The sequence below is a fragment of the Aethalodelphis obliquidens genome, unplaced genomic scaffold (assembly GCF_003676395.1).
Source record: "Aethalodelphis obliquidens isolate GAN/ISIS:26980383/991018 unplaced genomic scaffold, ASM367639v1 scaffold2, whole genome shotgun sequence".
In the NCBI taxonomy this organism is placed as follows: Eukaryota; Metazoa; Chordata; class Mammalia; order Artiodactyla; family Delphinidae; genus Aethalodelphis; species Aethalodelphis obliquidens.
The window spans coordinates 32,856,360-32,883,437 of NW_020837946.1; the positions used below are offsets into that span (position 1 = coordinate 32,856,360).

Consider the following 27,078-nt stretch of genomic DNA (forward strand, 5'->3'; position numbering starts at 1 on the left):
AGATGATACCAACAAATGGCAAGATATACCATCCTCTTGGATTGGAAGAATCTCTATTGTGAAAATGACTATACTACCCAAAGGAATCTACAGATTCAATGAAAGAGCCATCAAATTACCAATGGCATTTTTAACAGAACTAGAACAAAAAATCTTAAAATTTGCATGGAGACACAAAAGACCCCAAACAGCCAAAACAGTCTTGAGGAGAAAAAAATGGAGCTGGAGGAATTAGACTCCCTAACTTCAGAATATACTACAAAGCTACAGTAATCAAGACAATATGGTACTGGCAGAAAAACAGAAATATAGAGCAATGAAACAGGATAGAAAGCCCAGAGATAAACCCACGCACCTATGGTCAATTAATCTATGACAAAGGAGGCAAGGATATACAATGGAGAAAGGACAGTCTCTTCATTAAGTGGTGCTGGAAAAACTGGACAGCCACGTGTAAAAGAATGAAATTAGAACACTCCCTAACACCATACACAAAAAAAACCTCAAAATGGATTAGAGACCTAAAAGTAAGACTGGACACTATAAAACTCTTAGAGGAAAACATAGGAAGAACACTCTTTGACATAAATCACAGGAAGATCTTTTTTGATCCACCTCCTAGAATAATGGAAATAAAAACAAAACTAAACAAATGGGACCTGATGAAACTTAAAAGCTTTTGCACAGCAAGGGAAACCATAAACGACAAAAAGGCAACCCTTAGAATGGGAGAAAATATTTGCAAACGAATCAACAGACAAAGGATTAATCTCCCAAATATATAAACAGCTCATGCAGCTCAATATTAAAACAACAAACAACCCAATCCAAAAATGGGCAGAAGACCTATATAGACATTTCTCCAAAGAAGACATACAGATGGCCAAGAAGCACATGAAAAGCTGCTAAACATCACTAATTATTAGAGAAGTGCAAATCAAAACTACAGTGATGTATCACCTCATACCAGTTAGAATGGGCATCATCAGAAAATCTACAAACAAATGTTGGAGAGGGTGTGGAGAAAAGGGAACCCTCTTGCACTGTTGGTGGGAATGTAAATTGATAACAGCCAATATGGAGAACAGTATGGAGGTTCCTTAAAAAACTAAAAATAGAATTACCATATGATCCAGCAATCCCACTACTGGGCATATACCTAGAGAAAACCATAATTAAAAAAGACGCATGCACCCCAATGTTTATTGCTGCACTATTTACAATAGCCAGGTCGTGGAAGCAACCTAAATGCCCATTGACAGACGAATGGATAAAGAAGATGTGGTACATATATACAATGAAATATTACTTAGCCATAAATAGGAACGCAACTGGGTCATTTGTAGAGACATGGATAGATCTAGACACTGTCATACAGAGTGAAGTAAGTCAGAAAGAGAAAAACAAATATCATATATTAACGCATGTATATGGAAACTAGAAAAATGGTACGGATGAACCGGTTTGCAGGGCAGAAATTGAGTGACGGATGTAGAGAACAAACGTATGGACATCAAGGGGGGAAAGTGGTGGTGGTGGTGGTAGTGGGGTGGTGTGATGAATTGGGAGATTGGGATTGACATGTATACACTAATATGCATAAATGGATAACTAATAAGAACCTGTTGTATACAAAAATAAATAAAATTAAATTTAAAAAAATAGTTGTTTAAAATAAGAAATACAGGGTACTGTCATTAATAAGAGGGCAATTCAATAATTATGACATATAATGGAATGCTGATCAAATGGACAGAAAGCGATACATCTATATATGTACGCATGAAAAACTAAGTGAAAAAATAAGCTTCAGAAATGATAGTGGATGATCCTACTCATGTTAAAAAAAATGAGAAAGTGTGAGAGTGTGTGGATGTATGTCTTGTATGCAAATGTCTGTGAGATGTTTTTAGTGTTGTAGCAACAATTTACTGAAATGGCAGGAGCCTCTGAAAATATTTCAGCGTTGTGAACTGCATTTTTAATAAGCAGAATTTATATGTGGTACCTTGCTTTCTTTTTGGTGCAGTTTAAATTTCTATTAGTCCTTGAATATGTAAGTCTGCACTAATTAACATTTTTGGTACCACTATCAAGAGGATAAATGGAATGGAATTTCAATAATATTTAAAATATTATCATGTTAATTATTCTAGCTGTTACCCAATGTAGCAAACTTCAGACACAACAGTTAGTGCCTCTTTGAAAATATATAATAGCATACAAATCAAGTAAGTTGTATTTCTGGCAGTAGACAACTCTAAAAACCATTACCATTATTAGCAATCTATTTTTTCTTCAAGCAACATTTGAACATCTTCATCATAAGTCCTCTTTTTCAATAATTTAGTTTTTCCTTACCAGGCTATTTTCTTTCCAAGCTTCTGGGAACTTGGGTCTCTGTTTTTCCCTAGACACCAGAACCTGCATATCTTCAAAAGTGGGATGGTTTCCAACCTCTGTCTGAAAAGCCATCTGGTATTCTGGTACAGATTCACCTGTGTATTTTTTTTTAAAAAAAGATAAGAGTAAAATTTATAATTATAAAGAGACCCTGTTGTGGGTTTTATGCACTATTAGTAAAAGCTCTATTTAGAATAGTCTTTGTTTGATAAATTAAATGTTTGTTATAAATTAGATGGTAGTTACAATAATGGGCAGCTATTTTTAAATGGTTTCTAGTATTAGTGAATTTGGGGGTGGGGGTAGACATTATTATATACATGAGGTTTAACACTTAAAACTGAATTCTTATCCCATACTGGGATTGAGGGTGGTGAATATGAGGAGAAAGTCCAAGATCTAGTACAACAAACATGTCTGCAGAACTAAATATAAATGAGTGGGTGGTACAGTCATGTCTCATTACATCATTGACTCTATTATAGTCTAGCCAGATTTTTCATATGTCAAAAAAATTTTTATGATAATGACCATTTGACAAAAAGTCAATAAACTGATTTTTCCCCTTAATAAGTAGTACCTAGATCAAGGATTTTAAAATATCATTAACTATTCTACCACTGTTTAATAACCCTATTCATCACCAATATGCACAATCAGCAGCTTGTGATAAAAGACATGATTTTTACAAAATGTTGTCAAATTAAACTTAATTAACATATTGAGCCACAAAGAAGACCTCTGGGACCAACATTTAGAAAACCAATCGTTTAGTCAAAATCTTGGCAAAGAACACAAGAGAAATAGACTCTTCCTGTCTCCTTGTCCCTCCCCCAATACCATTAAAATGACAAGATAAATTAGAAGAAAGAATATCAGGAAGGAGGTAAGGCATTTAGGTTCTAATCTTGGCTTCATCTCTACCTAGGAAAAGCCGTTATCTATTCTGTGTTTCAGTTTTCCTGTCAGCAAAATGGAAATGTCTGCCTTCCTTATCTCACTCACGTGGAGACAATACAAAATTTGTAACGACCCAGATAGAAAGTACATTACAAAGCATGTAATTGAAGTTTTATGCTTCAATTTGAATATTTTAAAAAAAATCTATACACTTGCCCTCCACCAATATTAAAAAAGATTTACAAAGAGTAATTCTATAATTTATGTAGCATAGCCCAAAGTTTTTGGAATATTGAACTATCTATAAATACAAATGGTATTTTCACATATTCTACAAAGATTTAAGCAGATACTTATTTCTGATCAATAACTATCAACACTGAACTTGAAAGACAAAACCAAAGTATTTCATCCTGCCAGTTAGTGTATCACTTTCTTTCATGAAATCTCATATGATAAACCCTCAACCCATACCATCTGTGAACTGTAAGATACTTACTAATATATCTCTTTTGTCTTTCTGAGACATATACACAACACACATACACACCTTCCAAGTGTTATTTTTTCCTCAAATGCTCTTCAATAGAATAAATAAATATTTAATACAATTTTACTTATCTGTTTTAATCGGGTGTAAATTATAATTAGAAAACTTGCTAAATAAAACTGATGCACAATCTTGTTTTGGAAATGGAATGACATTAAGAATTATAAATTTCTACTAAATCTTCATGGTTCTCATCTGTTTCTTGTTAATTATGTCTCTAAGCAGTTAGGAACATTTTAATCCCCTTCTTAAATTATGCTTGTTCTCTTCCTCCTTTTTCTTTCTCTTGCCTTCTGTTTTTCTTCCTTCTTTCCTACTCTTCCTTTGTAATATAGATCCTAATTCATTTATATTGTTAATATTTTACAGAGAGAGGCAGCCTTTATAACAAACTGCTTCCATTCAATAAAATGTAATAATAATAAAAGCATGTCTTGCATTTGGAGTTCTATCATAGAAGTTTAAAAAATATTTTATAAGAATTTTTCCACTAATATATGCTATTCTTTAGGCTTATTCTTATGTTTGTGGAAAACTTTTTTTCAACTTACACCCCATTTCACTGTTAAAAATTTTAGAAGTACCCTGTATCCTCTGCCTGTGCTTTTTTAGCACTCTTTTCCTCCTACACCCTGTAATATTTCTGTCTTCCCTATTCCACAGAAACTCCTCTAAGAATACCAATGACCTCCTCCTATTCAAATTCCAAGATCATTCCTCAGTTCCACTTCCTTTTGACCTTTCAATTCCATGTTTCTACTAATATTGGTTCTTAATACTTTCTAACACTGACTCCCAAGATAGTAAGATTTCTCAGTTTCCTCACTATTTTTCTGTCCATTTGTCTTCTATGTCCATTTGTTTTCCTATGATGGGAGAGGGGGAGGTCACCTAATATTCAGTATTTACTCACCAATGTTTCTCTCTCTTCATTTATTCTTTTAGGGGACTGCATCCACTTATAAATTCTCAATTACCATCTCTATGTAGCTAATTCCCAAATATCATTTTAATCTTAAATTCTTCATTCTTTTAAGCTCTTCAATTAAATTTTTTTTAGTTGTCTATCAATACCCCAACCAAAAGTCCCCACAATTAACTCATCTTTCCAATGTAAACCAGTACTCTTTCCTAAGCTCCTGGCTGCCACCCTATTTCTCAGACCTCTCAGTATTTCTCAACTCCCTAGACTGTCTTCCAATGGCTAACCAGAACCACAGCTTCCTTTTCTACATTTTCTCTCACATATGCCTCTTCCTCCCCATTTCCATACCAAAGATTACAGGGTATCTTATTGCAACTCTCTTCTTTTTCCTTTATTTTTATTTTAAATTTTGGTTAAATGTACATAACATAAAATTTACCATTTTAACCATTTCTGAGTGTACAGTTCTGTGGCACTAGGTGCATTCACAATGTTGTGCATCCATCTCCAGAACTTTTTCCATCTTCCTAAACTGAAATTCTGTATACATTTAAAAGTAACCCCCAATTTCTTTTTCCTTTTTAAATTCTTTCTAGTACTATTTCAATTCATCCTATATTTCTATTATAATAATATTCTTCAAACAAGATTTAATTGTCTTATTTTTCAAACATCTGATACTGCATTTTATTATTTATCAGTCCAAAAGCAACAGATATTCTTTGAATCAGTAACTGTTCAAAAAATGTTGCTGATAGCAACGTACTAACTAAAGCTGATACAAAAATCATTTTAGTCAGACATGCTTCGAAAACCCAGAAATTCTGGATTAGGATTTTTTAAAAATGTGGCCAAAGTTCCAATAATAGAAATTAAAAGTTCCATGGTTCCAATAATATGTGATACTACTGCAATCACTGCTATTTCCAGAAAAACACTTTGAGTACTCCGTACTTCCAATTAACTGGAAAATATACTTCTAAGTAATAACTAATTGATGTGTAGGTAATCTAAATAATTATTAATTTATTTCATTATATTTTAAAATTAAACTATTTTTAAATGCTTACTGTTTTTAAAGCAAAAAAATTCAACCCCACTACTAATCTGTTTTTATTAAATAGTTCCATTTCATAAATTTGTCCAATGCTGGTTTAACTGACTTTATATCCTTTTCTTATGCTTTTAATGTGGTTATTCCTATAAGATAAAGACCATTTATGTCAAATGATTTTGCAGTGCCCATATTGGTAATTACTTTAAATTTTTATATCACAATGACAGTGATGTAATCTTAACAAAAGGAGAAAAAATATACAATTATTTGGCTATTTCAAGTAAGCCTCAAATAAGCATTCACATTAAATGAGTGTTCTTTCATGAAAGGAAGGAAGGTAGGCAGGAAGGCATGATGACAAGGGAGAAGTTTTTTAAAAAGGAAGAAAAGGAGGGGCTTCCCTGGTGGCGCAGTGGTTGAGAGTCCGCCTGCGGATGCAGGGGACAGGGGTTTGTACCCCTGTCTGGGAAGATCCCACGTGCCACGGAGCGGCTGGGCCTGTGAGCCATGGCCGCTGAGCCTGTGCTCCACAACGGGAGAGGCCACAACAGTGAGAGGCCCATGTACTGCAAAAAAAAAAAAGAAAAAAAAACGAAAAGAAAGAAAAGGAGAATGAAAAAAAGACAGGAAGAAAAAAGTGTTCCAATGGATAATTCATTACTTCTAATTCCTTACTGGGTCAATTCAGGAAACATTGTTAAGTGCAGATTCTCAAATGCTCAGAGGTTGTGTAAGGAAAACAATGACTGCTAAAGAAATGAGAAACCAACCTGAACACAGATAGGCTATTATGAGCAATTAATTAAATTATACTCAGATGCAAACCTGGAGTCCTTTCTAAAAAGTTTTCCCTGATTCACATCCTTCTGCTAGTAATGTTTCTGAACACTAGATGGCAATGAGCTAAAGGTTTAAATGAAAGTACAAACACATCAAAGTTGACTTATTTAATATAGGTAGAAAAAAATATAACCGCTTCACTTCAAAACATACACCAATTTTTGACAGCATTTCTCTTACCTGGGAAGAGGTCTGTACATCTCATAAATATCTCCCAATAAATTAGTCCAAGTGCATACATATCTACTTGTTTCAAAGCTGATTCACAGTCCCTCAGGTTCACGGCTCCTTCTAGAACTTCTGGTGCCATATATCTGATTGTGCCAACCTGATAAATTAGAGTGATGTATTTCAGAAAAAGAATGTAGCATATTCTGAAGGGCATACATTAGACCAGAAGTAATACATAAATTTCAGGTCAATAATATGTCAATGTTATTTGAACCTAAGCATGTCACTGAGCCTTTCTATACCAAATTTTTAATAAATAAAATACCCATTTTAGGACATCTTGGTTGCTCTCAGTTTTTGGCTATTATGGATAAAGCTGCTAAAACGTTTACGTACAGGTTTCTGTGTGACTATAAGTTGTCAGCTCAATTGGGTAAATTGCTGGAAGACTATGTCTTCCAAAGTGGCTATACCCTTTTGCATTCCCACCAACAATGAATGAGTTGCTGTTGCTCCACATCTTCACCAGCATTTGATATTATTGTTTTGTTTTTTTTTAACCATTTGAATGTAATGGAATCTTGTTTGGATTTGCAGTTCTCTAATGAGGAATGATGTTGAGTAACTTTTATATGCTTATTTGCCATCTGTATATCTTCTCCAGTAAGGTGTCTGTTCAGATCTTCTATTTTTTAATTGGCTTGTTTGTCTTCTTTACTGTTGAGTTTTAAGAGATCTTTCATATTCTGGATACAAGTCCTTTGTCAGATATGTGTTTTTCAAATATTTTCTCCCAGTCTATGGCTTGTTTTTTTCATTCTCTTAACACTGTCTTTCGCAGAGCAGAAGTTTTTAATTTTAATAAAATTCAACTTAGCAATTTTTTCTTTCAAAAAAAAAATAACCTTTTTAAATAATTAAACTGTGATATATTCATCCTATTCAATAGCATTCCTACTAATATTGACAAAAATGAGTTGGAATGGCAGTGATTTCCACAATGAATTGATGAACTTCATGCAATGTCTTCTGTATATCTTAATTTTGTAATTCCTAATATGCTACACTTGGATAAGGATAACTGTCCTGAGTAGTTAGTGGATTTTTAAATGCAATTTATTATGTTTTGAAAATATGTCAGTGTGATACCTTTTGTATACACTCACCTCACTTATGGCTGCATTATCTTCCTCCCCTGGGCGCACCAGTCTATTTCCAGTCAGCTTCATGGACAACCCAAAGTCACTAATAACACAGGTTCCATCATTTTTCACCAGAACATTTCTGCTATTTAAATCTCGATGGGAAATTGCAGGTTTATAGTGATCTGTTTGAATAATTTTCAAACATTTATTAATGCTTAAATAGCACTACTGGACATGAAATGAGCATGAAGGTAATAGGGGCTATATAAATATAGAAGATAGTGTTATTTTTCTGCCCATTAATTTTCCAATAGCAAAAAAGGACATAAGAAATCAAAATTTCAACTCACAATCCCCACCATTTTCGATATATTTCACAAGATAACTCCTGTTGGAACTATGAGTAATTAAGCTCTGAACATTCAGCTGCATAAACATTCAGCTGCAATTAATAGCCAAGAGGCTGTTGCTTCTAATTTTAACATGTACCTTTTTCTTTCCTTTTCATTTCTAGAGTAGCAAAAGGAGGCAAAAGAGAAAGGAATATCTTGCATAAAAAATGATAAAAAGTCAACTGATCTAAAACAATTATCACTGAAAAACTGACATGGCTCCAAAATTGGTATGTGTATTTTATAGTATTATCTTACAGATTAACAAATCAAACCTATGACAGAAAATTCCAGTTTTGTCCTGAGGCTTAGCCATGTATCTAAGCCCACCACAGTTCTTCAAATTAAACTAGAAACAGTTTTGCAATGGACTGGTAGCTGTTTTCTGATTTTACAAAGAAACAAAACACTATTATACTCATTCTATTACTTGTTAATCAGAAGACTATATATTCCATGTAGGCAGAGAGAGAACATGTTTTGCCTGAATTCAAAAGGCATGGCACATGGTAAATGCTTGCTGAGTGAAAGAATATATCCAACCTAAGCCCCTAAGTAAAATCATAATTATTTTCCTCTTTATAAGAAAACCTTGGGGGAAGGGGGGGAGGGGGAGGAACGGATTGAGAGTTTGGGATTAGCAGATGTAAACTATTATATATAGGATGGAAAAACAACACAGTCCTACTGTACAGCACAAGGAACTATATTCAATATCTGTGATAAACCATAATGGAAAAGAATATGAAAAAGAATATATATATGTATAGCTGAGTCACTTTGTTGTACAGGAAAAGTTAACACAACATTGTAAATCAACTATACTCCAATAAAATTTTTGAAAAAGAAAACCTTATACAAATCTTATATTGAAATAAAACCGTAGCTCTTGAAAAGAAAAAAATTCTAAAGTACCATTCCCAAAATTTAAAATAACTCCTCAGGTATAGAAAGAAATACAGCAATCAGAACAAAGTCAACCAGTGTTATATTTAGGCACAAAAAGACTCAGTATTTACATTTATTACTCTCATTAACATGTATTAGACTTCAATTTCACCAAAAATGAAACTAAAGACAGAAGATAATGATTCCTTTGATATTGGGGGAAGGGGGTGGGGGGAGGCAATAGCACAACTAGAAGAAAAATAGCAGTTACCAGGTTTCTTATTCTAAAAATTGACTTCTTTCTCATTTGCTCCTCTTCCCAGTCCAGCCTTCCAAAGTATGTACTAACATGGCTCATTCAACCCCTAACAGAGCTACATTTCTTACTCTGGATAAAACCACAACATAAGTATATGTGGTATAATCTCGAGCTGATATTTATATAATAAAATTTATAGAGACACTGGAAAATGTTTGTACACTAACACCAAAGCAATACTTAAACTAAAATATCTCACACATAAGGGAAACCAGGTTAATAATGTGAATGTGCAATGAGTCAGTCAGTCAGCCAGCCAGAGGGGAAAACAAGGTAATACTTTCTGCTACTATTAAAAAAGGAAACAAAAGAAATGAAAAGAAAAGAGGAGAGGGAGGAAGCAAAGGAGGAAGGAAGTGAGGGAGGAAATAAGGAAAAAGAAAAAAAGAAAAAGGAAGAAACAAGAGAGGATTCATGACCAATGCTGAGGGTGGAACTATAGACCACCTTTTTGAGACTTCTTTTCCCCTTAAAATTCCCCTCAATATTCATTTTAACCTTTTTTTATTGGGGAAGGGGCTGTGGTTTGTAGAAAGGGGGAGCCGAGCATGTAATGGTTTTGCCCTGGGCAGTAGCACACTTGGCAAATTTCTTAAAGCAAAGTGGGACACAATATTATTTTAATTATGTTAAAAAATAAAACCTGAACACAAAATAGTCTCTCTGTGGATATTTACATAAACATAAACACACACACACACACAGAGCAAAGGATCTGGAAAGATGTACATAAACTAGTTAATAGTAATTTTCTGGTTATAGATTTAAGTGATCTATATATGTTCCTTCTTTGCTAGACTTTTTTCCATGATAATGTTACACTGACATTACCATTAGGAAAAAAATTCATAGGGAGAACCAATTACAAATAAACAGGTTCAACTACTACTTCTCCTGAAGCAAAAAATAGCTGAATAAATAATAATAGTATTATTCCTTACTACAAAATTGTATGCCAAATAGCAAAGTTATATCTGAAGATACCGGGAAGAATAAAGTTCTCTGAAAAAAAGTGAAATGTCACTTTAAATGTTTTGAAATAGTACAGTATAGTTGGAATATTTATTTATTATTGAAATATAGTCATTTACAATGTCATGTTAGTTTCACGTGTACAGCAGTGATTTAGTTATACATATACATGCATACACACACACATACACACACACACACACACACACACACACACATTCTTTTTCAGATAATTTTCCCTTATAGGTTATTATGAAATATTGAGTATAGCTCCCTGTGCTATACAGTACATCCTTGTTGGTTATCTATTTTACATATAGTAGTGTGTATATGTTAATTCCATCCTCCAGATTTATCCCTCTCCCCCTTCCCCTTTGGTAACTATATGTTTGTTTTCTATGTCTGTGGGTCTATTTCTGTTTTGTAAATAAGTTCATTTGTATCTTTTTTTTTTTTTTTGCAAATTCTATATATAAGTGATATATGATATTTGTCTTTCTCTGGCTTACTTCACTTAGTATGATAATCTCTAACTCCATCCATGTTGCTGTAAATGGCATTATATTATGGTTGAGTAATATTCCCTTTATATATATATACCACATCTTTATCCATTGATCTGTCAATGGACATATGTTGCTTGGCTATTGTAAATAGTGCTGCAATGAACACTGGGGTGCATGTATCTTTTCAAATTATATTTTCTCCGGGTATGTGCCCAGGAGTGAGATTGCTGGATCATATGGTACCTCTATTTTTAGTCTTTTAAGGAACCTACATACTGTTCTCCATACTGGCTATACCAATTTACATTCCTACCAGCAGTGTAGGAGGGTTCCTTTTTCTTCACACCCTCTCCAGCATTTATTACTTGCAAACTTTTTGATGAGGGCCATTCTGACTGCTGTGAGGTATGGAATATTTTTTAAATAATTAGGTAAAACCAAAAATTCAAATAGCTATTATACTTATGTTTTTTCACAAATAGATACACATTTTTTAAAATGGTAACTATTTAGTGATAATATTAGGTAATGTTTTAGAATAAAATCTGTGTTTAAATAAAACTCATATTTGATGGCAATCACTCTTTTCAGCCAATGTTTGACGAGAAACCTTATTGAATCATGCAAGCCTTGAAAATGGGGATTAGGATGGTATTTTAAGTTCTGTGCTAAGTCAGCTCTTTAAAGGAGTTATGATATTTAAGAATAAGGAAACACAGTACAAATGGTTAATGAGCTAAAGCACTAAAGTAAGTGCATCAAGTTGCTGACACAGGCAATAACATTGGTCAATTCTGTATTCAGGAAAAGCAAGATGTCAAGATAAATGAACTGATAAATTATTCAGGAGAAATTATTTATATATGAAGCAGCAGATAGAAAAAGATGATCCATGCTATCATACAATGGAACAAAGATCTAAGAAATTGTTACATTAAATATTCTCTTCATTATAGCAGTCAGAGAAACTGAAAAAACAATGCATGACAAGAAAATTGCTGTAAAGAATGAAAATGCAAAGACGGATTTTCACAGCAAAGCTAATTTAGAGGTGCCTGTGATGTGAGATGTATATTGAAACAAAGTGAAGAAGCAAATATATTAAAAAGATGCTTTGAAAAACTAGCAAAAATGTACATAAAGGCTGAATATAAACTGTAGTTATGGCAAGGAACATAACCACACGGTACTGACACACTGGTGAAGCCTTACTCCTCACCATGAGTTCTCCTCTTCCTATTTAGGAACAGAACCGAGTGTTATTTGAGGCAGCAATGCACCCAGCTAAACAAAAACAAAAACAAGCTATATTCAAAAGCATCCCTTGCAGCTAAGTGTGGTAGGAAAGCATGGACTAAGTTCTGGGAAACAAAACATAAGCACAAGAGTGGGACTTCTCGAGGCAAAAGGAGGCAATTCCTTCTACTTTCCTTTTCTCTGCTGATTAGCATATAGCATGATGGACAATGAGGTGACCTTGAAAACAAGCCACATATAAAGACTAATGGAGAAGAAATAGAGGAGCCTGGGGCCCTGATAATATTACGGTGCTGCCAAAAAACTTTAGACTGTCTCTCTTCAGATTCTTACATGAGAAAGAAAAAAAAATGTCATCTTCATTGAAACCTGTTACTTTTTTCTCCCTGATAAATGTGAACAAGCCTAATTCTAGCTAAGAGAAGCACTGATTTATCAAAAGATACATTTGGGTTTTACACTAAAGACCAACCAACCTATGGAATTCATGTGTAAAGAAGTGATAACGCATTTGTAGTTCATTTAAATAAGCAAAATAAATACAAGGAAAATACAACACCGTCTAGCTAAGAGGTTCTTAACCTAGGTCCATAGATGAACTTCAAAGGATCTGAGAACCCCTACAATCAAAACAGTACTTTTTAAAGTATGCCTATACGTCTATCCTTACAGGGGGAGTGTTCAGAGCTTTAATCAAAATCGCAATGGAATCCATGACCCCTCTAGAGAATTGAAATTCTTTTTCTTATTCTTCTTGTTAAATTTCAAATATATTTCCTCACGTTAGATCTTATAAACAGCTGGCTCATAATACATCTGCTATAATATAAAATATACTTTTACTTTAAAGATATGAATAAAATTTCCCTTTGTGAATTCTGGCCCCACATGGTTGTGATGCATCTTCTATTCATTGTCTTACCTCCTCGTGGTAATTCTGTATGAAGATAAGCCAGTCCTCTAGTCACAGAATGAGCCAGACGGCAAGAGCTTACCCAGTCACTTGTATGGAGACTTAAATACTTGCATAGAGATCCCTGTATGGAGGGAAAAAGTAAAAAGGGGAAAAAAGTAGAATTACTTTACTTGAACATGAGGAGGTTAAGTTAGCAGCTGTAAAAAGGATTTGCATGTTAGGATTCAAAGGAGATCTAATGAATTATAACACTTCAGAATCTCGAAGTAAGAAAAGACATTTCTATAGGTAGAGAGAGGAGGAGAGGATGGAAAAGAGAATTTAGACATTATCAATTTTTATTTCTCAAATATTAAACATTATGAATGGTTATTTCATTTTAAATGCTTTTTTTTTTTTTTTTTTGTGGTACGTGGGCCTCTCACTGTTGTGGCCTCTCCCGTTGCAGAGCACAGGCTCCGGACGCACAGGCTCAGCGGCCATGGCTTATGGGCCCAGCTGCTCCGCGGCATGTGGGATCTTCCCGGACCAGGGCATGAACCCATGTCCCCTGCATCAGCAGGCGGACTCTCAACCACTGCGCCATCAGGGAAGCCCCAAATGCATCTTTTATTTATCAACTTAAGGCAGAAAAAAAAGTATTTTCAACTCTTTCACTGCTTCCTTCATCAAGAAAGTCTTGCTGAGAGAGAGAGAGACAGACAGAGACAGAGACAGTGTGATGTAAGTGCGTAGGGACTAAACAGTTTCATTCACATTCTGGAGTAAAATTGTTATGTCATTGTAGACCATTAATAACCAGTTTGCAAACCAGCAACACTCTACATAACAGGGGTCCTCCTACAAATCTGACTGACATAAATGTCAGTATATTTTTTATGAAGAACTTACATTGGGATAATACTCCATCACAAGCAAATACTCCATGCGTCCATCTGCAGTGACTCTCTCATCTCCAACTATAAAGCGAGCAATGTTGTCATGTTCCATCAAAGGCACTCTGTAAATGTTCTTCTCATTGATAAAATTCTGACGGTTTGCAAAGGAAAACACTTTTACAGCAACTGGACGTTCATCTAAGGAACCTTTATATACGGCTCCATATCGACCCCGGCCAATCAGCTGTAAATTTGTTTTGAAGAAAGCAAGATATTATTTCATCACAACTTAACAATCAAATTTACTAAATAATAAAGTATAAATCCATATGTATGCAACCAGATCTCTATTGCTTAGTTTGAGTAACTCCATTGTCAAGAAAATAATAAATTTGGCATCTTATATGGCTCAGAAACTCCTACCAGACCCAGCCCTCCCTCAGATGACAACTATAAACTCTGAACAATATTTTTTTTTTTTTTTTTTTTTGCGGTACGCGGGCCTCTCACTGCTGTGGCCCCTCCCGTTGCGGAGCACAGGCTCCGGACGCGCAGGCTCAGCGGCCATGGCTCACCGGCCCAGCCGCTCCGTGGCATGTGGGATATTCCCAGACCCGGGCACGATCCCGTGTCCCCTGCATCGGCAGGCGGACTCTCAACCACTGCGCCACCAGGGAAGCCCCTGAACAATATTTTTAAAAAGAAATCTAAAAATGCTGGAGAATGAACAAAAGTAGATAGGTTCTGAGGGGAGTCAACACTTGGAAGAAAGGAATGGCATAGGGTGAGCTACTTATTTTTATAGCTTTAAGCCTGTGAGCAGGCTGAAATCTGCACTGCATAGTGGAGCAGAAACTGTGATAGAAAATCTTTCTGGCCTCAGGAAGCAGGGGACAGAATTTGGGGCAACCACAGCATGGAAAATTAAGGGAGAATCCCAAAAAGGAGAGTCAGAGAGTTGGAAACCCAATTAATGCATGGGACAGACTCCAGCTAAAGATAAAAAGTAACTAAACTTCAGCTCAGGAGATGAGTTTGCAATATGTCCAACCAAGTTAATCACCTACTAAAATAAACAACGAAATGAACACACTTTAGAAGAACCTAACAGAATACAGGGTCTCCACAATATGACATTCACAATATCTAGTACAATACAGTACAATAAAAAATAACTCAAAAACCCCCCAGCAAGATGCAACTGTTCTCTTCATTTTTGGCTTCTGGGATTTCTCTGACTTTTTACTGAAAAAATGGTTAGGGATTTACCATTTAAGGATATTTGTTATATTTCATTCACTATTTCTAATTTAAATTTTAACAAACAGACTGCCCTTTAGAAAGGCTGTATCAATATAAAGTTAAATCAGCAATGTTTGGGAGTGTTTCTTTTACTCAGTCCAGGATAAAATCCTAATGGTTTTAATTAGTATTTTTTCCAGTTTAGTAAATTGGACATCTTATTATACATTTACTAGGCATACTTACTTCTCCTGTGAATTGATAATTCATCTCTTTTGTCTATTTTTGATGGACTGTTTATTTAATGTTGATTTCTACCATCTCTTTATCAATTGTTTATGTGTTGAAATACCTTTTTCAAATTTTGCTTTTAACTTTTATTATATTTTTCTCCCAAATGGAAGGTTCTTAAAATGTTTTATATAACCAAATCTATCAGATCTATTATTTAGCAGTCTCTGGTTTAGTTAATTTATCCTAATAAAGATCATAAAAACATTCATCATGGTAAGACTTTTAACACAGGTTCTGAGATATTACCAAATGAAAATTTAATTCTATACAAAACATAATATTCATATATACCTATACAATATACAATATATACACAGACAAGGAATATTTATTCATCATCTACTGTGAATTGCTTGTCTAGCACATTTTTCTCAGAATCTGATGTCTTTATTCCCATACTCTTGTTCAAGTCTGTATTCAATGATCATCTCCTTTCTAAATATATTTTCTTTAATAACTCCTTTTCCATAACTTTCTTATCTCATTTGCTTTTTTTTTCTCCATAGCACTTACTACTACTTGAAATATACAGTTGACCTCTGAACAATGTGAGGGTTAGGGACACCAACCCCTCCACATAGTTCAAAATCCACGTATAGCTTATAGTTGACCCTTCATATATACATGGTTCCTCTGTGTCCATGGTTCTACATCCATAGATTCAACCAACTGTGGATGGTGTAGTACTATAGTATCTACTATTGAAAAAAAATCTGTGTATGAGTGGACCCATTCGGTTCAAAACCATGTTGTTCAAGGGTCAACTGTACTTTCATTTATTTAACCTCTTGTAGCCTCTCTCTCACTAGAATATAAGCCTCATGTATCTGTATTGTTCACCAACATTCTCAGTGCCTAGAATAGGCCTTGGCACAAAATTGATAATGCTTGTTGAATAAATGAATGAGTTAATGAAATCACTGTCTCAGATATACTATTATTTTTTATTTTTAATTTTTTTTGCAGTATGCGGGCCTCTCACTGTTGTGGCCTCTCCCGTTGTGGAGCACAGGCTCTGGATGCGCAGGCTCAGCGTCCATGGCTCACGGGCCCAGCCGCTCCGCGGCATGTGGGATCTTCCCGGACCGGGGCACGAGCCCGTGTCCCCTGCAACAGCAGGTGGACTCTCAACCACTGCGCCACCAGGGAAGCCCCGTCTCAGATATACTATGAGAGCAGAAAAAACAGTTCGTAATCTGAAAGCAATCTTACCTCCAACAGTTTCAGATTATCTAGGTCAAGAGAGGGCTCTGATGCTGCTGCCTCCATCATGTTCATACTGTGAAGACCTTGTTTACGGTCTCCTAGAGGAAAAGGAAAAAGAACCTGCTAATGTGTGGTTCTCTTAAAAAGAAAATCTTTATTACACTTTTTAATATATGACAGTTAAAAAAAGATCTACAGAAGGACAGACAGCAAGACTTATGCCTAACGTCAATGGGAATAAAACTATTTACTAAACTAGGAATCATTCATAAATGAAGATGAAAAATGAATAACACAAAAGCTGAATTCTGGGAGATTGTTCTAGTAACACACCCAGTATAAAACCCTAAGAAATATGCAGAAACATTAAAGAAGGTTTTATTAAAGTTATTTGAATGAATGAATGGGTGCTGATTTCCTAAAAAGCTTGTCAAATCTAAAGTTTATGAGAACCAACTAGACAGTTGATGATATTTAGGAATTACTGTTATTTTTAGATATAAAAATGGTATTGTGGTTATATATATTTTAAGTCTTTATATTTCAGAGATAATACTAAAATATTTACAGATAAGTTATACCTTCAATTTATTTCAAAATAATCCAGTGGAATGGAAGCATGTGGTGAGTGGGGCTATAGATGATATACAGATGTGATACTCATTGAAGCTGGGTAATAGGTATTTTGTATATGTTTGAAACCTTTCATAAAAACTAGGACAAAAAGTTTAAGAGAGAAGGATGACTCTGGGGTTACCACAGCACAGAGATGTTTTTTACCATGATGAATTTTTATAAAATAAAATCAATTCTGATTAAATGACATGTTTAATAAATAACAAAACAAAAAATTATATTTTTACCTGTCAGCATCCTGTATCCAAAGCATAAGGCAACTACCAAAACAGCTAATACAGAGACTGATGCCAAAGCAATGATTATTGTCTCATCTCGGTTAAATGAGTGAGGTGGACCTAAAAGAAAACAAAGTTTTAAATATAGTCACCCTTTCTTTTTGGTATTTTGCTAAATACTGACAGAAAGGCTATATCAATATATAGTCAAATCAGCAGTGTTTTTGCATCAAATGAAATGAAAGAAAAATTAATAATAAATTTGTAATAACTGTAAATTGTATATTTTTAATCATATGTATTATTTTATATAGACCTAGAACACTGAAACACCTGGTAGTTGTGCTCTTAATTACCGAAATATCAACTATATCATGGAACAGCATAGACAGAACAGTATAATATTTAAAAGAACAATCTTTGGAATCACATTTGGTTTTCAATCTTGACTACACTAGTCTCTCAGTGGCCTTTAGAAAATTATTAGAATTTTCTGATCTTCAATTCTCTCATTTGTAAAAATAGTAATCTCTACCTCACAAGTCTTCTGTGAGGCTTAAGTGGGAGTCTAAGTACTTAGTACAGTGTTGAGTATATTCTACCTGTGCAATAAATGTTATTATGTTTATCAATATTGGTATTATGATTATTAAGGAAAAGAGTATAGCTTTGCAGACAGTTAAACCTGAACTGGACTTCTTCCACATATTCTATGACCTTGGGAATATATCTTTACCTGTCTGCGCCTAAGCTTATTCACTTGCAGAAAGGGAACACACATATCTAAATCACAGGCCTATCATGAGCATGCAAACCATCTTATGTGTTAGTTCCATTCTTTGGATCAGATAATATCTAGAGAAATACCCTTTAGAATGGATGACTACAAACTAGAGCACATCCAGAAGAGAGCAAGTAGAACAGTGAAGGTATAAGAACTCTGAAATGTGATGGGTAGAAAGAATTAGAAGTGTCAGATATAGAAAAGGAGAAAACTTGAGGGGATATGATAGCTGTCTTCATGTGAAAAAATGGACCTGTAGCTAGAGAGAATAACAAGATCCAATTAGTATCTGTTCAAGGACAGCAGTTATTAACCTAGCATACAGAAGAACTTAAGTTTATAAACAGAGCTGTCTAAAATGGAATGAATGGGACTTCCCTGGTGGCGCAGTGGTTAAGAATCCATCTGCCAATGCAGGGGACACAGGTTCGAACCCTGGTCCAGGAAGATCCCACATGCCACGGAGCAACTAAGCCCGTGCGCCACAACTACTGAGCCTGCGCTATACAGCCCGCAAGCCACAACTACTGAGCCTGCGTACCACAACTACTGAAGCTGGCACGCCTACAGCCCGTGCTCCACAACAAACAGAAACCACTGTCACGAGAAGCCCGCGGACCAAAACAAAGAGTAGCCCCCATATCCGCAACCAAAGAAGGCCTGCGCAGCAACGAAGATCCAACGCAGCCAAAAATAAAATTAAAAAAGAAAAAGAAAGGAATGAATTATCTTATGAGATAGCTGTTCATATTCATTTAACTGGAGGTATTCACGCAGTATTTGATAATAATGACCAGATACTCGGCTTAACGACTGCTAATATCTTTATTTAATCATTCTTTGCACTCTGTCAAAATCAAGCATATTGTGTTTTAAATCTTTTTCACTTTGGACATTATGTATTCTATCAAACTAGAAGGCTCTATGGCAAACTCAAAAGCCAGCATGGCAAAGAGTTCCTCTGATGGGCATTCCTGTTCTAAATGAACGTATCTGTCTCAAATTAAGCACAATTAAATATTAAAATGTCAAAACAATATTTCTATAGAAGGATCTGTTGAAGCACTATAGTACTCTCTTAATCTGAAGGACATTTATTGTATTTTAATAGACTAACATATTAATAATTGCACATAAATTTAACATATAGAGTAAGTTATAGGAGGAAACCTCATTTTACCGTGAGACATCACTTCATACATACACTAGGATGGCTATAATTTAAAAAAAGACAAAAGTGTTGGCAAGAATGGGGAGAGAAATTAGAACTCTTGTACATTATTGTTGGAATGTAAATGGTGCAGCTACAGTAGAAAATATTTTGGAAGTCCCTCAAAAAGTTAAACCTAGCATTACCATAAAATCCAGCAATCCGACTCCTAGTCATATACCAAAAAGAATTAAAATTAACTGTTCAGGGCTTCCCTGGTGGCGCAGTGGTTGAGAGTCTGCCTGCCGATTCAGGGGACACGGGTTCGTGCCCCGGTCCGGGGGGATCCCACGTGCCGCGGAGCGGCTGGGTCCGTGAGCCGTGGCCGCTCGGCCTGCGCGTCCGGAGCCTGTGCTCCGCAGCGGGAGAGGCCACAACAGTGAGAGGCCCGCGTACCGCAAAAAAAAAAAAAAAAATTAACTGTTCAAAAACTTCTACAGAAATGTTCATGGCATCACTAATCACAATAGCCAAAAGTAGAAACAACACAAATGTTCATAAACTAATGATTGAATAAACAAAATGTGGTCTATCCATATAATGGATACATACAAAAGGTCACATATTCTATGATTCCATTTATTTATTATTTATTTATTTTGCGGTACACGGGCCTCTCACTGTTGTGGCCTCTCCCGTTGCGGAGCACAGGCTCCGGACGCGCAGGCTCAGCGGCCATGGCTCACGGGTCCAGCTGCTCCGCGGTATGTGGGATCTTCCCGGACCGGGGCACAAACCCGTATCCCCTGCATCGGCAGGCGGACTCTCAACCACTGCGCCACCAGGGAAGCCCTAAGATTCCATTTAAATGAAATACCCAGAATAGACAAATCCACAGAAACAGAAAGCAGATTAGTAGTTTCCAGTGACTCAGGTGAGGGGGAAATCTGCAGTGACTCATCAGGTACAGAATTCCGTTTTGGATTGATGAAAATGTTTTGGAACTAGATAGAGGTTGCACAACACTGTAAATACACTAAATGGCACACTTTAACATGGTTATTTCTACGTTATATGAATTTTACCTTTAAAAAAAACCTGACTTTAGAATATGCCCAACCCAAAAGAAATACTATTTTCAACACACAAAAAACAGATACAGGCACACACAAACTAAATAATAATCTATAGATTTTTTACAATAAGATATACACAAATTATTTTATGTGCTTATTGATCTTCCCTTTATTGACTGTCAGATCATTACTGACTTTCAGATACTTTGTATTTTTTTAAGGTAACTGAAGCTTTAAACTATAGTATAAGACAATCAGATTACAGATTCATTATTATGGAAGCTCACATTTTATTTTTATGGTCCACTGAAGTCAAAGAGAGAGAAAAGGTAGGAGGTGAAAAGTGGAGGACCAAACAAGAAACAAGGATATGGTGGAAAATAGTGACATTTAAAGTAAGGTAGAGAGTTTCAAGGAAGGCAGAAAAAGGAAAAGAAAGACCAAAAGGTGGAACATGGTGAATGCTGACTTGACATGGCTTGTTCTTGTCATATTTAGCATTCTATTGGGCAGTGAATATCAAAGGAAATGTCATCTATTTTTAAATCTCTCTGAAATTGAAATTCATAATCTTTAGCCTTGTTATTATTTTTAATAGACTTTATTATTTAGAGATGTTTAGGTTTACAGAAAAACTATGCAGAAAGTTCTGACACTTCTCATATACCACCCCCCAACACACGATTTCTCTTATTAATAGCTTCCATTAGTGTATGCTATGCACTGAACTGTGTTCCCTTAAAAGTCATATGATGAAGCATTAACTACCAATGTGATGACTTTTGGACATGGGTTCTTTTGAAGACAGGTTTAGATGAGGCCATGAGAATGGGCTCACAGTGGGTGGGATTAGTGTGCTTATAAGAAGAAACAAGAGAGTGTTTGCTTTCTCTTTCTCTGCCCTGTGAAGAACCAGTGAGAAGAAGGCCATCTGCAATCCCAGAAGAGTCCTCAGTAGAACCCAATCACGCTGGAACCCTAACCTCCAACTTCTAGCCTTCAGGACGGTAAGAAAATAAATTTGTGTTGTTCAAGCCACTTGTTATGTTATTTTATTATGGCTGGGAAGGGGAACAGAATATGGCACCCCAAAATATGCCCCTTTGGCATAAGGATTTTCTTGATCTGGTTATTTTTAAGAAACAGCAGACACTGGAGAAGCTCTGAAAACCTAATAGAAGTTATCCTTTTATAAGGGATATTTACATTTCTAAGGGAAATATCCATTTGTAAAGGTATCTCTCTCTCTCTGTACCAGGACGAGGAAGAATAAAACTTACTATAGAAAGCTTATACTTAAATCTGCATAACAACTATACCCTTGTTTATTTTGCTTTGCCTCGTAAATTCCCATAAGTGGTCTCCATCTCACCTCTACCCCAATCTTCTTTGCTCTTTAGCTGGGGATGGCATATAAAAGATGATAGCTTGGGCAATTTTGGAGAGTCACTCATTTTTCTCCTGGGTATCTCCCATGTATGTAGGAGGTATATACATGTTTGTTTTTCTCCTGTCATTCTGTCTTGGTCTCAGCCAAGAACCTAGAAGGGTGGAGGGAAAATGATTTTTTCTCCCCTACAGCTGCTGGAGCAGACGAAGACAGTATGGAAACATTTATTACAAATTATGAACCAATATTGATACATTATTATTAAAGGCCATAGTTTCATTAAGTTTCAAGATTTGTGTTGTATAGTTCTACAGGTTTTAACAGATACATAATGTCATGTATCCATCATGACAGTATCATACAGAATAGCTTTGCTATCCTAAAAGTTCCCTGTGCTCCACCTACTCATATTTCACTCCAACTCCCACTCTGGCACTCATTGATTTTTACCTTTTCCATAATGTCATATAGTTGGAATACAGTATGTAGCCTTTTCAGACTGGCTTCTTTCACTTAGCAATATGCATACAAGATTCCTCCATGTCTTTTTGTGGCTACACAGTTTATTTTTAACAGTGAATAATATTCCATGGTACCCCAGTTTATCCATTCACCTATTGAAAGACATCTTGGATCCTTCTGGTTTTTGACAGCTTTGAATAAAGTTGCTATAAACATTTATGTACAGGTTTCTGTGTGCACAGAAGCTTTCAGCTCACCTGGATATTGAGTAGCATGACTGTTACATGGTATGGTAAGCCTTTGTTTAGCTTTGTAAAAAAACTGTCAAACTCTCTTCAAAGTGGCTGTCCTCTTTTGCATTCCTACCAGCAATGAATAGTTCCTGTTGTTCTACATCCTTGTCAGCATTAGGTGTAGTCAGTGTTTTGGATTTTAGCCATTCTAATAGATTTTTTCAAACTGGTATCTCATTGTTGTCTTGACTTGCAATTCCCTCATGACATAGGATGTTGAGCATATGCTTATTTGCCATCTGTCTATCTTCTATGGTGAGCTGTCCATTTAGATCTTCTACTTTTTAATTGGGCTGTTTGTTTTCTTATTGTTAGGTTTTAACAGTTCTTTGCATATTTCAGATACAAATCCTCTATCAGATATGTGTTTTGCAAATATTTTATCTTAGTGTGGATTGTCTTTTCACTGTCAAGGTATCACGGTAATGCTGGCCTCACAGAATGAAATAGGAAGTGTTCTCTAAGCTCCTATTTTCTGGAAGAAATTATAGAGAACTTGTATCCTTTCTTCTTTAAATGTTCTCTAGAATTCAACAATAAAACCATCTCAGCTTGATGCTTTTGGTATTAGAAAGTATTAATTATTGATTCAATTTCTTTAATAGATAAACACCTGTTCAGATTATATATTTCTCCCTGTGTGAGTTTTGGTAGATTGTGTCTTTCAAGGAATTGGTCCAATACATCTAAGTTATCAAATCTGTTAACATAGAGTTGTTCATAATATTCCTTTACTATCCATGGGATCTGTAGTCATGACATTTCTTTCATTTATGATTATTAGAAATTTATTTCTTTTTTCATTTTGTTCTTGGAAGCCTGGCTAGAGGTGTATCAATTTTATTGATCTTTTTAAAGAACCAGCTTTTGGTTTTGTTGCCTTTTCTCTATTAATTTCCTGTTTTCAATTCAACTGATCTCTGATCTAACTTTTACTCCTTCTTTCTTTCTGCTTATTTTGGATTTAATTTGCTCCTCTTTTTCTAGTTTCCTAAGGTAAAAACTTAGGAAATCACTAGAATTTATTATTGAAGGAAAAAAAAAGGGCATACAAAATTAAATCCAATTCATCTAGTTAACATTAAAATAAAATATCTGCCCCAATTTTAGCACCCATGTGAAACCAACCAGGCCCTGTGGGACTCCTGGGCACAAAACCCTTTCTGTGTCCCTCGTTTCTTGTTTGTAGGAAATAAGCTTCATTCAGCCTCCATGACCTTCCCTGAGTTCCAAAGGGCAGGTTCAAACAGTTCCTAATCGAGGAAGGGAGGGGATGCAGAGACAGGGAGGAGTAGTACAAAAACAACAGTGCAGCTTTGGAGCAGGGTACTGGTTCCTCCTCAAGGGATATACATATCAGTATTTTTGAGCTCCTCTGAAGTACGAAAACCACCACCAAATGGAAGATGTTAACTGCTTGATGAAGCATTCTTCATTCCAGAGAGGTCACAGTTCGATAACCTCGAGAACCACAGAATCCTATCATGAGACCACCTGACACCAGATGATCTCTAGACTGAAGGAATGCAGGTCCTGCAGGCACCCAGATCCTTATAAGCAACCCCTCCCCTTGAGTATAAGACTCCTCACAAACCGCCCCCCCCCACACTGAGACACAGTTTTTGTTTTTTTTTTAATAGTTTACTGTATGTATGTATGTATGTATGTATGTATGTATGTATGTATGTATGTATTTATTTATTTATGGGTGCTTTGGGTCTTCGTTGCTGTGTGCGGGCTTTTCTCTAGTTGCGGCGAGCAGGGGCTACTCTTCGTTGTGGTGTGCAGGCTTCTTGCTGTGGTGGCTTCTCTTGTTGCAGAGCACAGGATCCAGGCACCCGGGCTTCAGTAGCTGCAGCACGCAGGCTCAGTTGTTGTGGCTTGTGGGCTCTAGAGCACAGGCTCAGTAGTTGTGGCGCACGGGCTTAGTTGCTCCATGGCATGTGGGATCTTACCGGACCAGGGTTTGAACCCTTGTCCCCTGCATTGGCAGGCAGATTCTTAACCACTGCGCCACTAGGGAAGTCCCTGGGACACAGTTTTGAGGGCATTAGCCTGCTCTGGCCCCCTTTGCCTGGCAAAGCAATAAAGCTATTCTTTTCTACTTCATCCAAACTCTTTCTCTGAAATTCAAACTGGGGCTGGTGTACAGAGGCTGATTTTCAGTATCAAATGTGACAGACAAAATTTATTTTTCATAGAATGAAGTTGTTCTTTAACTGCATTAATACAAATTCACAAATCTAGTGTGAAACAAAGGTTTGCTATTTCCAAATTAGAAAGGCTAATTATTTAAATGGATATTTATTTCCTTATGTAATTCAAACACATATGAATTAATAAAGTAATGTCTTGAAAACATTACAAATGCCAACTATATGGTACTTACATTTTTTTTTATTTCAGAGGAAAAAATGAGACAAAAATTACACTGCTTAAAGCATAACTCAAGCTATGACTTGTCATCTAGATTTTTATTTTTTGAATTGGACATCTATGTTCTGTTTTTTCATACATCTCTTTTTAAAAAAATCTAGATATAACTGATGTACAACAATATTATTTTCAGGTGTAAAACATAATGATTCAACACACATTTCTCTCCTATGTGCCATTAAATCATCATTGAGAAAGTAACATAGCATTTCTTAAAAGAGTGCTATTCACTATCATCTTGAAAAGGGAACCCTCATACACTGTTGGTAGGAAAGTAAACTGGTACAGCCATTATGAAAACAGTACGGAGATTCCTTAAAAACTTCAAAATATAGTTACCATATGATCCAGCAATTCCATTCCAGGCCATATATACGGAAAAAACAAAAACTCTAATTTAAAAAGATACATGCTCCCCTATATTCATAGCAGCACTATGTTAAAACAACAAGACATGGAAGAAACCTAAATGCCCAGTGACAGATGAATGGATAAGGCAGATGTGGTATACAGATATAGATATATAGATAAAATATGATATTACTCAGCCATAAAAAAAAAAGAATGAAATAATGTCATTTGAAGAAACATGGATGGACCTAGAGATTATCATACTAAATAAAGTAAGTCAGACAGACAAAGACAAAAATATCACTTATATGTGGAATCTAAAGAAAAAATTGGTACAAATGAACTTATTTACCGAAGAGAAACCGACTCACAAACATAGAAAACAAACTTACGGTTACCAAAGAGGAAAGGAGGAGCAGGAGAAATAAATTAGGAATTTGGGATTAACAGGTACAAACTACCATAAAAAAATAAACAACAAGGACCTACTGTATAGCACAGGACACTGTAACTATATTCCATATCTTGTAATGACCTATAATGAAAAAGAATCTGAAAAACAATATACACACACACACACACACACACACATATTTTGCTATACACCTAAAACACTGTAAATCAACTATACTTCAATTTAAACAAAAAACAAAAAAGCAACTTTATCACCCCGAAGATAAACTCTGTAACCATTAACCATTAACTCCTTATTCTCCCCTTCTCCAACAATCTGGTAAACTCCAGTCTACTTTCTTTCTCTATGAATATGCCTACGATTGATATTTCATGTAAATGGAATCATACAATATTTGCTCTTTTCTGTCTGGCTTATTTCACTTAGCATAATGTTTTCAAGGTTCCTCCATGTTGCAGTAGATAGGTTATCTTTTCCCCTTCTTAATATGTCCACTGAAGTACAAAAATTTTAAATTTTGATGAAGTCTAATTTATCTACTTTTTCCTTTGTTGCCTATGGTTTGGTGTCATATGTAAGAATTCACTGCTAAAGCCTAGGTCATGAAGATGTACTCCTATATTTTCCTCTAAAAGTTCTATGGTTTTAGCTTTTATATTGAGGTTGTTGAACCATTTTGAGTTAATTTTTGTATATGGTGTGAAGTAGGGGGTCAACTTCATTCTTTTGCATATGGATGCTAGAGTGTTTTTAACTCAATCCAAACAATCTTTGTCTCTTAACTGGAATATTTAATCTATTTACATTTAAGATACTTAGTGACACATTTGTGTTTATATCTACTATTTTATTTTAGACTATTGGACCATGCCAACTAGTTTTCCAGGCAGTAGAAAGACCTTAGAATATGGTAACAGTTATTACACTCTCCATGATTAATTACTGATGTCATATTTTCGTCCCTTTTTTAAAACTCCATGAACAATTATTATGAGCAAAAGTGCTA

At 35.4% G+C, this 27,078-nt stretch overlaps 1 protein-coding gene across 1 annotated transcript in view; it reads right to left on the reverse strand.

Moving 5' to 3' along the window:
• Positions 1 to 27,078, reverse strand: part of BMPR2 (bone morphogenetic protein receptor type 2) — a 201,376-nt gene that overhangs the window by 27,435 nt on the left and 146,863 nt on the right. Inside the window, exons 4-10 of the mRNA XM_027123800.1 lie at positions 17,725 to 17,835; positions 16,868 to 16,959; positions 14,133 to 14,363; positions 13,248 to 13,362; positions 8,013 to 8,173; positions 6,856 to 7,003; positions 2,362 to 2,498 (exon numbers count right to left, since the gene is read on the reverse strand). Of these exons, the coding sequence (XP_026979601.1) occupies positions 2,362 to 2,498; positions 6,856 to 7,003; positions 8,013 to 8,173; positions 13,248 to 13,362; positions 14,133 to 14,363; positions 16,868 to 16,959; positions 17,725 to 17,835 (995 nt within the window). The remainder of the gene's footprint in view (positions 1 to 2,361; positions 2,499 to 6,855; positions 7,004 to 8,012; positions 8,174 to 13,247; positions 13,363 to 14,132; positions 14,364 to 16,867; positions 16,960 to 17,724; positions 17,836 to 27,078) is intronic.